This window comes from Tachyglossus aculeatus, chromosome 4 (genome assembly GCF_015852505.1).
Source record: "Tachyglossus aculeatus isolate mTacAcu1 chromosome 4, mTacAcu1.pri, whole genome shotgun sequence".
NCBI lineage: Eukaryota > Metazoa > Chordata > Mammalia > Monotremata > Tachyglossidae > Tachyglossus > Tachyglossus aculeatus.
The window spans coordinates 65,821,265-65,835,598 of record NC_052069.1 but is presented as its reverse complement, the minus strand read 5'-3'; the positions used below and the strand labels follow the sequence as shown (position 1 = coordinate 65,835,598).

At 43.0% G+C, this 14,334-nt stretch overlaps 1 protein-coding gene and 1 non-coding gene across 2 annotated transcripts in view; both read left to right on the top strand.

Moving 5' to 3' along the window:
• The window catches only part of CRB1 (crumbs cell polarity complex component 1), a 183,988-nt gene that overhangs the window by 58,055 nt on the left and 111,599 nt on the right, over window positions 1-14,334 (top strand). Inside the window, exon 5 of the mRNA XM_038745195.1 lies at window positions 625-807. Within this exon, the coding sequence (XP_038601123.1) occupies window positions 625-807 (183 nt within the window). The remainder of the gene's footprint in view (window positions 1-624; window positions 808-14,334) is intronic.
• Window positions 5,837-5,974, top strand: LOC119927749. The gene has a single exon (XR_005450724.1). It is a non-coding gene; the product is annotated as a small nucleolar RNA SNORA7 (small nucleolar RNA).

Genomic DNA, 14,334 nt, shown 5'->3' with positions numbered 1-14,334 from the left:
GGTTACAAGGTGATCAGGTTGTCCCACGTGGGGCTCACAGTCTTCATCCCCATTTTACAGATGCAATAACTGAGGCACAGAGAAGTTAAATGACTTGCCCAAAGTCACACAGCTGACAATTGGCAGAGTAAGGATTTGAACCCTTGACCCCTGACTCCAAAGCCCATGCTCTTATCAATGAGCCATGCTGCTTTTCAATGAAGAAGCAAGTAAGAGCGGCACAGAAAGGAGTGGGAGAAGAGGAGAGGAAGAGATAAAACCTTATAGTGCTTGGTTTGCATGCAAACACAACAAGAGCAGTAGAAAGGGATAATTGCAGGAGGCAAGGTGTACCTTTAATGGAAGGAACTTTATTTTATCTATTTATTTTATTTTGTTAATCTATTTATTGTATTTTATTTTTTATTTTATTTTATTTTATTTTATTTTGTTAATATGCTTTGTTTTGTTCTCTGTCTCCCCCTTCTAGACTGTGAGCCCACTGTTGGGTAGGGACCGTCTCTATACGTTGCCAACTTGTACTTCCCAAGTGCTTAGTACAGTGCTCTGCACACAGTAAGCGCTCAATAAATACGATCGAATGAATGAATGAGTAAAGAACATCTTTTAATTTCCTTCCTCCAGGTTACACAGGCCCCCAATGCGAGACTGATATTAGTGAATGTAGCAGCAATCCATGCCTTTATGAGAGCAAATGTGTAGAGCTGTCTTGGAAGAGTCAGTATGGAATCACTGCAGAGTTGCCTTTGGAGTTCAGCTACGACAAAGCATCGGGGTATTTGTGTCAGTGTCAGCCTGGATTCACAGGTAAGTCTGAAGGTCCAGCTCTGGAGAGTCAAGAAAAGCAAGCATTAAATTCAGAGTGCCAGATATCTTGTTGAAATGCAGAGATTCCCTCTAGTGGATAAGGAAAATATCTTGTCCTGCAGATTCTAATCTGTATAAACTATTGGTTCTGATTGCAGAAAATGAGTAGCCTCTTGGAATTGATCTCCAAGCATCACCAAGGCTCTGGGGAAAAACTATAGAGGCAGAATGGTAAAGTGCATTCTGGAATTTTTCCTCAGGATGGATGCTCTTAGTTCCTTATTTTACATGGTTAAAATAATGAAAATCCTGTATGTCTTCCATGTCCTTTAAAATAATAATAACAATGGCTTTTGTTAAGCGTTTACTATGTTCTAAGTGCTGGGGAGGATACGAGGTGATCAGATTGTCCCATGTGGGGCTCACAATCTTAATCCTCATTTTACAGATGAGGGAACTGAGGCACAGAGAAGTTAAGTGACTTGCCCAAAGTCACACAGCTGACAAGTGGCGGAGCCAGGGTTTGAACCCATGACTTCTGACTCCAAAGCCTGGACTCTTTCCACTGAGCCACGCTGCTTCTCTATGACAAAAGCAAGGCACAGTGCACTTTCCCAACAGTTGATGTGTCATCATACTGCAAAGCCTAGCTTCTGGCTAGTCCAAAATAACATATACTGCTGTTCTATTTCTACCTTTAACAATAATTTATAATCATGGCATAAGCGTGTGCTCTATGCCTCATACTGGTAGAGACATAAGATGTGCCTCAATCTTGCCTATTTCACCACTAACCCATAGCCCACATCCCACCTCTGGTCTGGACGCCCTTACTCCTCAATCAATCAATCAATCAATCATATTTATTGAGCGCTTACTATGTGCAGAGCACTGTACTAAGCGCTTGGGAAGTACACATTGGCAACATATGGAGACAGTCCCTACCCAACATTGGCCTCACAGTCTAAAATCAAACAGACAAATCCAACAGACAATTACTCTCCCCACCTCCAAAGCCTTATTGAAGGAACAGCTCCTCCAAGAGACCTTCCCAGATTAAGTCTCCCCTTTGCTCTTCTCCCATTCCCTTCCACATCATCTTGAATTGCTCCCTTTATTCTTCCCCCTTCCCAGTCCCACAGCACTTATGTACACATCTATAATTTATTTGTATTGGTGTCTGTCTCCCCTCTCCCCCAGACTATAAGCTCATTGTGGGCAAGGAATGTGTCTGTTTACTGTTGTACTCTCCCAAGCATTTAGTACTGTGCTCTGCATGCAGAAAGCACTCAACAAATATGAATGAATGAATAATCAAATTAGGCAAACTGTCACACAAGGAACTCACAGTCAAAGCAGAAGGGAGAGCAGGTACATTTTCTATTTAACTTAGCTATAATAATAATGATGGTATTTGTTATGCACTTACTATGTGAGAAGCAGTGTTCTAAGCGCTTGGGGGATACAAGGTGATCGGGATGTCCCATGTGGGGCTCACGGTCTTAATCCCCATTTTACAGATGAGGTAACTGAGGCCCAGAGAAGTCAAATGACTTGCCCAAAGTCACACAGCTGACAAGTGGCAGAGCTGGGATTAGAACCCATGACCTCTGAATTCCAAGCCCGTGCTCCTTCCACTGAGCCACGCTGCTTCTCTGTGGCCAGGGAAAAGATGCAAAGGAATTAAGGGAGACTAGGCATGGTGAGGGGAATAAGGAGATAACAGAAAATTGGGAGAATAGGGAGCTAAGAATGAGTGCAAGAATTAGGGAGTTTCTAGAGAGTAGGGCAAAAATGTGGCATTTAGTATAATACTGAGTACTTAATCTGTCTTGGCAGAGTAAGGTCAGGTATTGGTTGTTCCATAACAGTATTCAGAATGGGAAGGGCCTAGGAGTTAGAAGGACCTGAATTCTAATCCAGACCCCACCACTCCTGCTATATAAACTTGGGCAAGTCACTTAACTTCTCCATGCCTCAGTTACCTCATCTGTAAAATGGAGATTAAGACCATGAGCTCCATGTGGAACATGGACTGTGTCCAACCTGATGATCTTGTATCTACCCCTGGGCTTAGTACAGTGCCTGACACATAGTAAGCACTTAACCTATACCATAAAAAAGAAATATTGTTTCAAAGCATCATAATGTTAAACAGATTCCTACCTCGACACTAAATAGAGCATGTAACTCTGTCCCTTAATTAGGTTTCATAGGCATTTAATATTTAATTTGCATGAGTCATTCACTTGCAAGAATTGTTGGGAATTACCATTTTAGCAACAGTAATTCAGATTGACTGTACTAACCTCTTGGTACAGTTCTCTGCACACAGTAAATGTTCAATAAATGCCATTGATTGAAAACCTCAAGATGGTTCCACGGTTTCTTATTGGCTACTTGATCAGCATTATTTGGGGGTGTTCTATACAAGCAGAGTGGCTCAGTGGAAAGAGCACGGGCTTGGGAGTCAGAGGTCTTGGGTTCTAATCCCGGGTCCACCGCTTGTCAGCTGCATGGCCTTGGGCAAGTCACTTAACTTCTCTGAGCCTCAGTTACCTCATCTGTAAAATGGGGATTAAGACTGGGAGCCCCACGTGGGACAACCTGATCACCTTGTATCCTCCCAGCACTTATAACAGTGCTTTGCACATAGTAAGTGCTTAACCAATGCCATCATTATTATAATAAGGGATTGCAGACTATGCAGGTGCCCCAATCATTCACACTAACTGTAGTGGCCTGAATAAGCATGGGAATTCAGAGGGAATGAGTAGAATCACCTCATCTCCACTCTGGTGATGAACCAGGGAGAGGGGAGAGGAGGAGGTTTTTTTTAAATGGTACTTGTTAAGTATGCACTATGTACTAAGCACTGGGGTAGATAAGCCTAAATTAGAAGGCCTGAGGAGCAGCATGGTTTAATGGAAAGAACACAGGTTTGGGAGTCAGAGGATGTGAGTTCTAATCCCAGCTCTGCCACTCATCTTCTGTGTGACTTTAGGCAAGTCACTTCACTTCTCTGTGCCTCATTTACCTCATCTGTAAAATGGGAATTAAAACTGTGAGCCCCATGTGGGACAACCTGATTACCTTGTATCTAAATCAGCGCTTAGAACAGTGCTTGGCCTATAGTAAGTGCTTAACAAATACCATAATAATACTACTAAAACATACTCAGGTCTCTGTCCCACATGGGACTCACCATCTTAATTCCCACTTTACAGAGGAGGAAACTGAGGCACAGAAAAGTTACATGACTTGCCCAAGGTCTCACAGCAGACAAGTGACAGGGCAGGATTAGAAGCTAGGCCCTCTGGCTCCCAGGCCTGTATACTGTCCATTAAGCCACACTGTTTCTCTAAAAGTGGGTAGGGGGGAGGCTGGAGCTGCTTTTATAACCAGAGTGGAGAGCAGATGTGACTGCTCAACAGTAATTAATGAGAGTCAGGTGGTTTGAGCATTCATTCATTCATTCAATAGTATTTATTGAGCGCTTACTCTGCACAGAGCCCTGTATTAAGCACTTACAATTCGGCAACAGATAGAGACATTCCTTACCCAACAAGGGACTCAGAGGCCCCATTCCATGTGTGGATTGATTCCACTTAAAAGACAGACAGCTTCAGATGGAGCAATTTGGAAAGATCTGTGGCTAGCCACGGGTGAGCGCCTGCAACTGAGAAAATCTTCTATGAAGCTGAAATTTGGGAATCATTTCAGATCACCTTAATACCGTATATGAACAACTAGGAGTACTTTTGTGAGATGAATATTAAAAGGAATTCTCTCTGGATCATTCAGGTTGACTGGAACAGTTGGATCTGAAATGTTTTCTTTTAGTTTTACTTCTGGGAGATTTGTAGGCCCAGGAGGACACGAAGCTTACTTAAGTCATGCAGCAAGACGGTTGTTGAGGAGAAATTAGAGCCCAAGATCCCTGGGGCTTACTATGTCTTATTCTAACTCAATCAATTTTTCCTGCTGGGATTAGAATTAGCACAGAGAACCTATTGTAATAAGCAGCAAAACATTTGGGTGAAAGCTTGTCTCAGTAGGGCTTTATGGTAAGGTCCAAAGCTTCCCTATATCCACTGAGATTCAATTTTTTAGAATGTTATTCTGGTTTTACCCCTTCACATGTCCCAGTGCTTACACCAGAAACTGAAAAAGGGTTAGAACATAAACATTCCACAGGAAAATTGAATGACTCCTTTGAATGCACCCAGGCTTAATTTCATATAGTTTATAAAGAAAGAAAGGAGTCCAGAAAAGGTAAAGGCTTTTGCATAGCATTTGATAACAGTGGCAGTGAGATTTGTTGGGGGTGAGGTATGAGGGGGCTAGCAATGGCATAGAGAGGATCCTGTGGTGTAGGCCCTAGGGTTTTGATCTCAAGGGTATCCTTAATCTCGGGTTTCCAGTTACTCAAGGGAATTCAGGGCTCTGCGTGTGACCCACCTTAATCAATTGTATTTATTGAGCACTTTTTTTTAATGGTATTTAAGTGCCTACTATGATCCAGGCACTGTTCTAAGTACTGGGGTAAGATACAAGCTAATCAGGTTGGAGACAGTCCATGTCCCATGTGGGGTTCACAGTCTTAATCTCCATTTTACAGGTGAGGGAACTGAGGCACAGAGAAGTGAAGTGACTACAAGTGGCAGAGCTGGGCTTAGAACCAGGTCCTCTGACCCACAGGCCTGGGTTCTATCCACCAAGCCACACTGCTTCTGTGTGCAGAGCACCATACTAACTGCTTGGGAGAGTACAATACAACAAAGTTGGTTGACATGTTCGCTGCCCACAATGAGCTTGCAAGTCTACAGGGGGAGACAGACAAGAAGATAAATAAATTATTTTAAGGGAATGCCACCCTTACCAGTCACTTAACAAACAACACTTGGAGCAGACATTTGGTTGCATTCAGGGTTTCGGGTCAATCTGAAATGATTGAAATGAAATGATTGAGATGTCAATCTGACATCTCAACACATCATCAGAGAATTCCACCCTGTAGTACTTGGAGTCCCTCTCAGGGTCGCACCTGGAGAGTTTCCAGTCCTCTACCAGTCTTGGCTACGGGAGGGAGAGTCAAGCAGAGGCATACCTATTCCATTCCTAGCTTGGGCAGTGGCTAGCAAGTGGAAGGCGATCTGCTATAAGTCAAAACTCACCCATGCTGGGCAGCAGTGGCATGGTAGAGAGTTGAGGGCGAAGACTCGAGTCTACTGTGAGGAAGGCGGCAATGATAAATCACTTCCATATTTTTTCCAATAAAACTCTATAGCTACACTGCCAGAACAATTGCAGATGGACAGCAGGGCGTCCTGAGAGAGATGTGTCTGTGGTGTCGCTACGGGTCAGAAACAACTTGACAGCATAAGACAAGACAAGCACTTGGACAGCCTAGACTGTAAGCTCTTTGTGGGCAGGGAATGTGTCATTTATTGTTGTATTGTACTCTTAGTACAGTGCTTTGCACACAGAGTAGCACTCAATAAATATGATTGAATGAATGAATAAATGAATGACATGTCTAGATACTTAGGGCTTCCTTCCCCTCTAGTGATTCATCATCACCAAATCCTGAGTCCAGTTTTCCATGTCTGTCTATCTCTCCATAGACTATAAACTCGTTGTGGGCAGGGGATGCATCATATTGTTATATTGTGCACTTCCAAGTGCTTAGTATGGTATTCTGCACACAGTAAACCCTCAATTCATTCATTCATTCATTTCATGTACTAAGTGCTTGGAAAGTACAATTCGGCAACATATACAGTTCCTACCCAACAAGTGGCTTGCAGTCTAGAAAGGGGAGACAGACAGCAAAATAGAACAAGTAGACAGGTGTCAGTATCATCAGAATAAATAGAATTATATATATACACACATCATTAATAAAATAGAGTAATAAATATGTACAAATATTATGTACATATGTATATACATACGTCTATGTACAAGTGCTGTGGTGAGGGAAAGGGGGTAGGGTAGAGGGAGGGAATGGGGGCGATGGGGAGGGGAGGAGGAGGAGGGGATAAGGGGCGGGGGGGGGGGGGCTCAGCCAAAAGGTAGACTAAAAAGAGGAATCCCTCCCAAACTAACTTCAGAGGAAATTTCTACATGCAAATATATTATTTTTAAGGACATCTGGAAAAAGAGGATGTAGAGGTGGCACAAGGGTGGCACCTGGGAGCGGGAGATGTTCCAGATGCCACATCATCAAGGGGGCGGGAAATATTGCATTAAGAGAGGAACACAGGACTCCCCTGGGTCAGTTTGCTGCTGGCAACAGACGTCCTGTTACTTGTGCGCAGCAGTGCTGGCATGGCCAAGTTGCCCAGAAAAACTCAGTGACTCACCCAAATAAATGCTTATTCTTTTCTCCTGAGACCCTGACTCCTTATTAGGTTCAGCATCATTTGCTTCTAAGAGTGGGTGTGGCTAAAAAAAATCAATGTGACCCCCCCAGGCCCAGTCACATTGTACAAACAAAGCCATCTGTCTTTTGTTGTGCTGTCATTTTGATACTTGCAGTGCCCGAATGCTCTATTCTCATTTGCCCCCTGGTCTCTCATTCCTTGCAAAGCTTCAGCTCACCGACAGCTATCCTTACCTTGAAGGCAGTACATCAGGAGGGTCATTCTTTTAGGGCACGCAACATGGGTGCTTGTTGCCTAAAGTGAATTTGACTGGATTACAGCTGAAGCAGCATGGCACAGTGGATAGAGCACAGGCCCAGGAGTCAGAAGGTGCCTTGAAGAGCACCTTCCCTCCCAGGCCCTTAAAGAGCAGGCAGACAGTGAGGAGTTATAGATGACGCCGAGGCTGCACATCTCTTCTTACAAAGGAAGGCCAGAGGAAGTTACCATTAGAATAATAATAATGGTATTTGTTAAGTACTTACTAGGTGCCAGGCACTTTACTAAACGCTGGGGTGGATACAAGCAAATTGAATTATATACAGTCCCTGTCCCACTGGGGGCTCACAGTCTCAATCCCCATTTTACAGATGAAGTAGCTGAGGCACAGAGAAATCAAGTGACTTCCCAAGGTCACACAGCAGACAAGAGGCAGAGATGTGATTAGAACCCTTGACCTCCTCACTCCCAGGCTTGTGTTCAATTCACTACGCCATGCTGCTTCTCCAAGGCCGCACATCTCTTCTTATAAAGGAAGGTCATAGGAAGTTACCATTATAAATGTCACAAAATGCATTTCCCACCTGGGTGATCTACCAGAGGAAACAGCTTGTAAGCAAATGCTCTGTGTCCGTCATCCCGGAGCCAACTTTGCCTAAGATGGGCTTTTCCTAATCCTTTAATTTTTCTGCGCAAAATGCTTATGTCAGCTGGACCAATAATATAGCCATACTTACTGGCTCCCTAAGCATTTCATTGGCACAAAGGGATGTTTACAGTGTGGGTATTTGTTTTGCATGCCATTGGACCTGATTCCTCAGTTTGGGCAATGTGTCAGAGCAGGAAACAGTGTGTTAGAAACTGTAATGCTGAAGTGGGTGTTGAATATGCAGGCACGCATTGGCACAAGGGAAGGTGAGATCTTCCCAATCTGGCACCCACTGACAAATTCTGTCCAAATAGTAAGTGCTGTTAAAACACAAACTCAATCATTCCACTCTCCATGAACAAATAATAATAATTAATTGTGGTATTAAGTACTTACTACGTACCACTCTACTAAGTGCTGGGATAGATACAAGATCATCAGGCCCCTCGATATAAGTAAGAGGTAGAACAGGTATGGAATCTCCATTTTGTAGATGAGGGAACTGAGGCACAGAGAAATAATAATAATAATAGTTCATTCATTCATTCAATTGTATTTATTGATAATAATGATATATTTATTAAGCACTTACTATGTGCCAAACACTGTTCTAGGCACTGGGTTGGGGGGGGGGGATACAGGATAATCAGGTTGTCCCATGTGGAGCTCACAGTCTTAATCCCCATTTTACAGATAAAGGAACTGAGACACAGAGAAGTTAAATGACTTGCCCAGTCACACAGCTGACAAGTGGCAGAGGCAGGATTAGAACCCATAACTTCTGATTCCCTAGCCCTGTGCTCTTTCCATTGAGTCACGCTGCTTCTCAGTGACTTGCCCAGGATCACCCAGTAGGTCAGTGGAGGAGCAGGGATTAGAACCCAAGTCCTTTAATTCCCAGACCTGTGCCCTTTCCACTAGGACACACCACTTCTACACTCCTACACTTATTCTACAAAGAATATCCTTCAAGAGGTTCGTTTAGAGTAAGACCAAGGAAAGTGACTGTTTTTCCCTTTTCAAAAAAGTATTGGCTTAATAGATACATTCATCAATTTGTCAGTAATAGGTGAAAAGTTGAGGTAGATGAGGGAGTAATCCTCTGAGTAATTAGTTAAATCATAGAGAAAAGCAGAGTGTTGTGAGGTGACATTAAACAAACTAAAACCAAGAGATAAACCAAAGACAGGGTGAAGGCAGAGTGTATCCTTTGATTGGTATATTTTTTCAACTAATGAATTGAGGTTTCACTGATCCCTGGATATTAGAATTAAGCAACATTTGAGTTGGGAGCTGAACTCAGAAGAATACTGCTGCCCAGTTTTTAATTGAATAGAATGCTGAAATTTTTGTTTATTTTGGTGTAATTCCAACACCCTTAAAGTTATGGATCATAAATTTTTTTTTAAAAAAAGAACTTAGATACAAAATGCACTTGAAGTACTTCATGCCCCTGACAGGGGTCCTGGGACCACATTCGATTCAAATTAAGGGCTAGTGTCACAAATAGTGGGATGCCCAAGCCACAGAGAGCTAAAAATTATGCGAACCATCAACAAAACAAGGACTTCTACTCAACACTAAAGGAGTTTTTTGGACTCATACGCACTTTCCCAGGACCTCTGTAGAGTGAATGATAATAATAATTATGGTACTTGTTAAGTGCTTACTATGTACCAGGCACTGTTCTAAGCACTGGGGTAGATACAAGTTAATCACGTTGGACACAGTCCCTGTCCCCCAAGGGGCTCACACTCTTATTCCCCATTTTAGAGATGAGGTAACTGAGGCCCAGAGAAGTGAAGTGACTTGCCAAGATCACCCAGCAGACAAGTTGCAGAGCCGGGATTATAACCCGGGTCCTTCTGACTCCGAGGCCCGGGCTCTAGCCAATGAAGGCAGACAGTCCTTAAAAATCCACGGTTCATAAATGAACTGTGCATGAAATGGAGGACTGGATAGATCATCTGTCTGATCCTCTCCAAGCGCACTCCTCAAACACTGTATTGAAAAGTTGCCTCTGGGACCACCAAGAAGGCTAAGCGATAGACTACTGTGTTCAACCCAATTGTCTTCTATCAACCCCAGAGATTAGTACAGTGCCTGGAACATAGTAAGCACTTACAAATACCAGTTATTATTACTGGAGATCTGAAACAAACACAGGGAGCTCTGCGGCAGGATTACTGCAAGCCCATTGAAACAAGGAGTCACAACCCCCAATTCCATCATAAACAATGAACCGACGTTTCTCTGCAATACCATCTTTCAGACTTCAGCCAAGACGATGAACATGACCAATGGTTCAATGAAAATGAGTCTGAGGTAAAAAAAAAACTTGTTTTATGCCATTGAGTCATTTCCGACCCATAAGGACACCACGGATACACCTCTTCCAGAACGCCCCGTTCTCCATCTGCAATCATTCTGGTAGTGTAACCATAGAGTTTTCTTGGTAAAAACGTAGACGTGGTTTACCATCGCCTCCTTCTGCACAGTAAACTTGAGTCTCTGCCCTCAACTCTCTCCTGTGCTGCGCACTACCCAGCACAGGTGAGTTTTGACTTGTAGCAGATTGCCTTCCACTCGTTAGCCACTGCCCAAGCTAGGAATGGAATGGCCTGCTTGACTCTCCCTCCCATAGCCGAGGTTGGTAGAGTACTGGAAACTTTCCAGGTGTGATCCTGAGAGGGAGGTAAAAGACTACTTGCAGCAAAATAAGTTTTGCAACTGTAACGCTGCTTGTCATCTTAGAGAAGCAACATTGCCTAGTGGATAGAACGTGACCCGAGAGTCGGAAGGATGTGGGTTTTAATCCTGACTCCTCTACTTATCTGCTGGGTGTCCTTGGGAATGTCACTTGATTTCTTTTTGCCTCAGTTACCTCATCTGTAAAACAGGGTTTGAGACTGTAAGCCCCATGTGGGACAGGGACTGTGTTCAACCCGATTTGCTTGTATTCACATCAGCACTTAGTACGGTGCCTGGCACATAGCACTTAACAAATAATAAGCACTTAACAAATACCAATTATTGCTATCATAACAGGCAAAAATGAGCTTTCAGAAACCTACATGACAATGTGCAAATTGAGGTATGGGACTTGTGCAAAATCAGACTTTCTGACTCGAAACAGTGCTAAACTCTGGCTCGGACAACTGAAGGAGTCTGTGAAATTTCCTTTACTAGAGAACTCTAAGTTAGTTTCTCATAAGATTTGGATAGCTTAAACATAACCCTAACTAAAGCACAGGGCTGAATTTCTCAAGTGCTGCAATGGAAATAGTTTCATTGAGCATTTCCCCAAAGCACACATAATCCATTATGAAATAGAAGGAATGTCTAGAACCTAAAGTCTAGGAGTACAAATTAGCAGATGACGTATTAGGAGGAAAAATTATTTTCCTGAATGTATGAGGGTCTACCCTTTCCATGTGACTACTGGAAATCACTTAAATTTCTTTGTTCTACCTCTCTCATATGGGGATAATAGTTCTTCCTTCAGAACATTATGAGGAAAGGTAATGATGGCATTCCCATCAGGAATGACCATTAATCTTTGGTCCAGAGATATCAGGACCAAGAACCTGTGCAGATAAATTAATTTTTAGTGCTAGTGGTGAAGCAGCGTAGCCTAGTGGAAAGAGCCCTTTCCTGGGAGTCAGAGGCTCTGGGTTCTAATCCCAGCTCTGCCAATTTTCTACTTTGTGACCTTGGAAAAGTCACTTAACTTCTCTGTATCTCTGTTTCCTCACTGTAAAATGGGGATTAAACTCTACTACCTCCTACTTAGACTGTAAGCCCCATGTGGGACAAAGATTGTGTCAGTCAATCAATCAGTGGTATTCATTGAGTGCTTACAATGTGCACAGTACTAAGCACTCGGAAAAGCACACTAAAACATAATTAGCTGAAATGTTCCCTGCAAGTAATGAGCTTACAGCCTAGCGACGAGTTTGCAATCCAACCTAATTATCTTGTATCTATCCCAGTGTTTAGTACAGTGCATGGCACATAGTAAACACTTAACAAGGACTACTATAAAAACAAAAAAAAAATGAACAGTGCCTTAGGCCAGCAGCACTCTGACTCTTTCATCTCCGCCAGCCACGATCAACTGCTGAGACATGGAAGGCAACGGGTGAATGGACAGACATGAGTGACACATGGCAAAGCACATGTGCAGTTTTTGGCCACATTAGTTGGCTTTAGCAGAACTGGGACTAGAAACCAGGTTTCCTGATTTCAGGGAAGAATGCTCTTTCTTAACAGCAGGCCTATTATAAGGAATAATAACAATGGTGGAATTTATTATCATTCACTCATATTAGTTAAGAGCTTACTGTGTGCAGGGCCCTATACTAAACACTTGTAAAGGTCTTACTGTGTTCCAAGCACTCTACTAAGTAGTGGACTGAATACAAGATAATTCATTCATATATTCAATCATATTGATTGAGCACTTACTATGTGCAGAACACTGTATTAAGCACTTGGGAGAGTACAATGCAACAGTAGACAGAAACAGTCTGTGCCCACAGTGCGCTTACAGTCTAGAGGGTTGAGACAGACATTAATATGAATAAATAAATTATGGATAAGTACACAAGTTCTGTGGGCCTGACGGGTGAATAGAGTGCAAATCCAAGTATAAGGGTGACTCAGAAGGGAGTGGAAAAGGAGGAAATGAAGGCTTTGTCAGGGAAGGTTCCATGGAGGATGTGTGCTTTTAATAAGGTTTTGAAGGTGGGGCGAATGATCGCCTGTTGGGTAGGAAGAGGGAGGGTGTTTAAGGCCAGAGGCAGGATGTGGGTGAGAGGTCAGTGTCAAGATAGAAGAGATAGAGGTACAGGAAATTGGCATTAGAGGAATGAAATGTGCAGGTTAGTGTAGTCGAAAAGCAGCAAGGTAAGGTAAGAGGGGGCAAGGTGGTTGAGTGCTGTAAGGATGATGATAAGGAGTTTCTGATTGATGCAGAGGTGGATGGGCAGCCAGTGGAGGTTCTTGAGGAGTGGGGAAACATGGACTAGATGGTTTTGTAGAAAAATGATCCGTGCAGCAGAGTGAAGCATGGACTGGAATGGTGAGAGACAAGAGGCAAGGAAGTCAGCAAGGAGGCCGATGCAATAATCAAGGCAGGATAAGATAGGTGCGTAGATTAATGTGGTAGCAGTTTGGATGGGGAGAAAAGGGCAGATTTTGGCAATGTTGTGAAGCTTGAACTGACAGGATCTGGTGACAGATTGAAAATGTGGGTTAAACGAGAGTGATGAGTTGAGGATAATGACAAGGTTATGGAGGATGGCGGTGTTGTCTACGGTAATGGGAAAGTGAGGTAAAGAGACACTGAACCCCCATTTTACAGTTGAGAAATTGAGTGAAATTGCCCATGGTCACAGAAGGCAAACTTAACAAAAACAGGATTAGAACCCACATCCTCTGATGCCCAGGCCCGTGCTATTTCCACTAGGCCACGGTGCTTCTCTAATGAAATTTGGGCAACACGCACATGGTATTATGAATGCATGGAAGCATTTTTTTCAGTCAGATAGACTGCTTACTGAGAGATGAGCCTGTAATGGACAAGGCTTCCTCTAGGAGACTTGCCCAGATTAACTCACAATACCCCAGTCACTTCAACACAAACCCCATCCTCAGCACTTGTTCCTATCTTTAGGCAAATGCTGAGAATAAGAATAAAATATATATGTTCAATTAGTCAGCTATTCCATTCCTTTTATGGTATTTGTTAAATGTTTACTATGTACTAGGCACTATTCTAAATGCTGGGGTAGATACAAGCTAATCAGGTTGAAAGTTCATGCCCCAAGTGGGGCTCACAATCTTAATCCCCATTTACAGATGAAGTAACTGAGGCCCCAAGAAGTGAAATGACTTGCCCAAGCTCATACAGCAGACAAGTGATGGAGCCGGGATTAGAACCCAGGTCCTTCTGACTCTGCTCTATCCACTAAGCCATTTGTATTCATTCATTCATTCAATCAATCGTATTTATTGAGCACTTACTGTGTGCAGAGCACTGTACTAAGTGCTTGAGAAGTACAAGTTTGATCACTTCATTCTATCCTTGTTCTTTCTCCTGTTGACACTATTCATAAATAATCTTTGTCTAGCTGTGCCTCGCCTTAGAGTGTAATCAATCAGTCAACACTATTTATTGAGCGCTTAGTGTGTTCTCCTCAGCACTTAGTGCAGTGCAGCATACGGCAG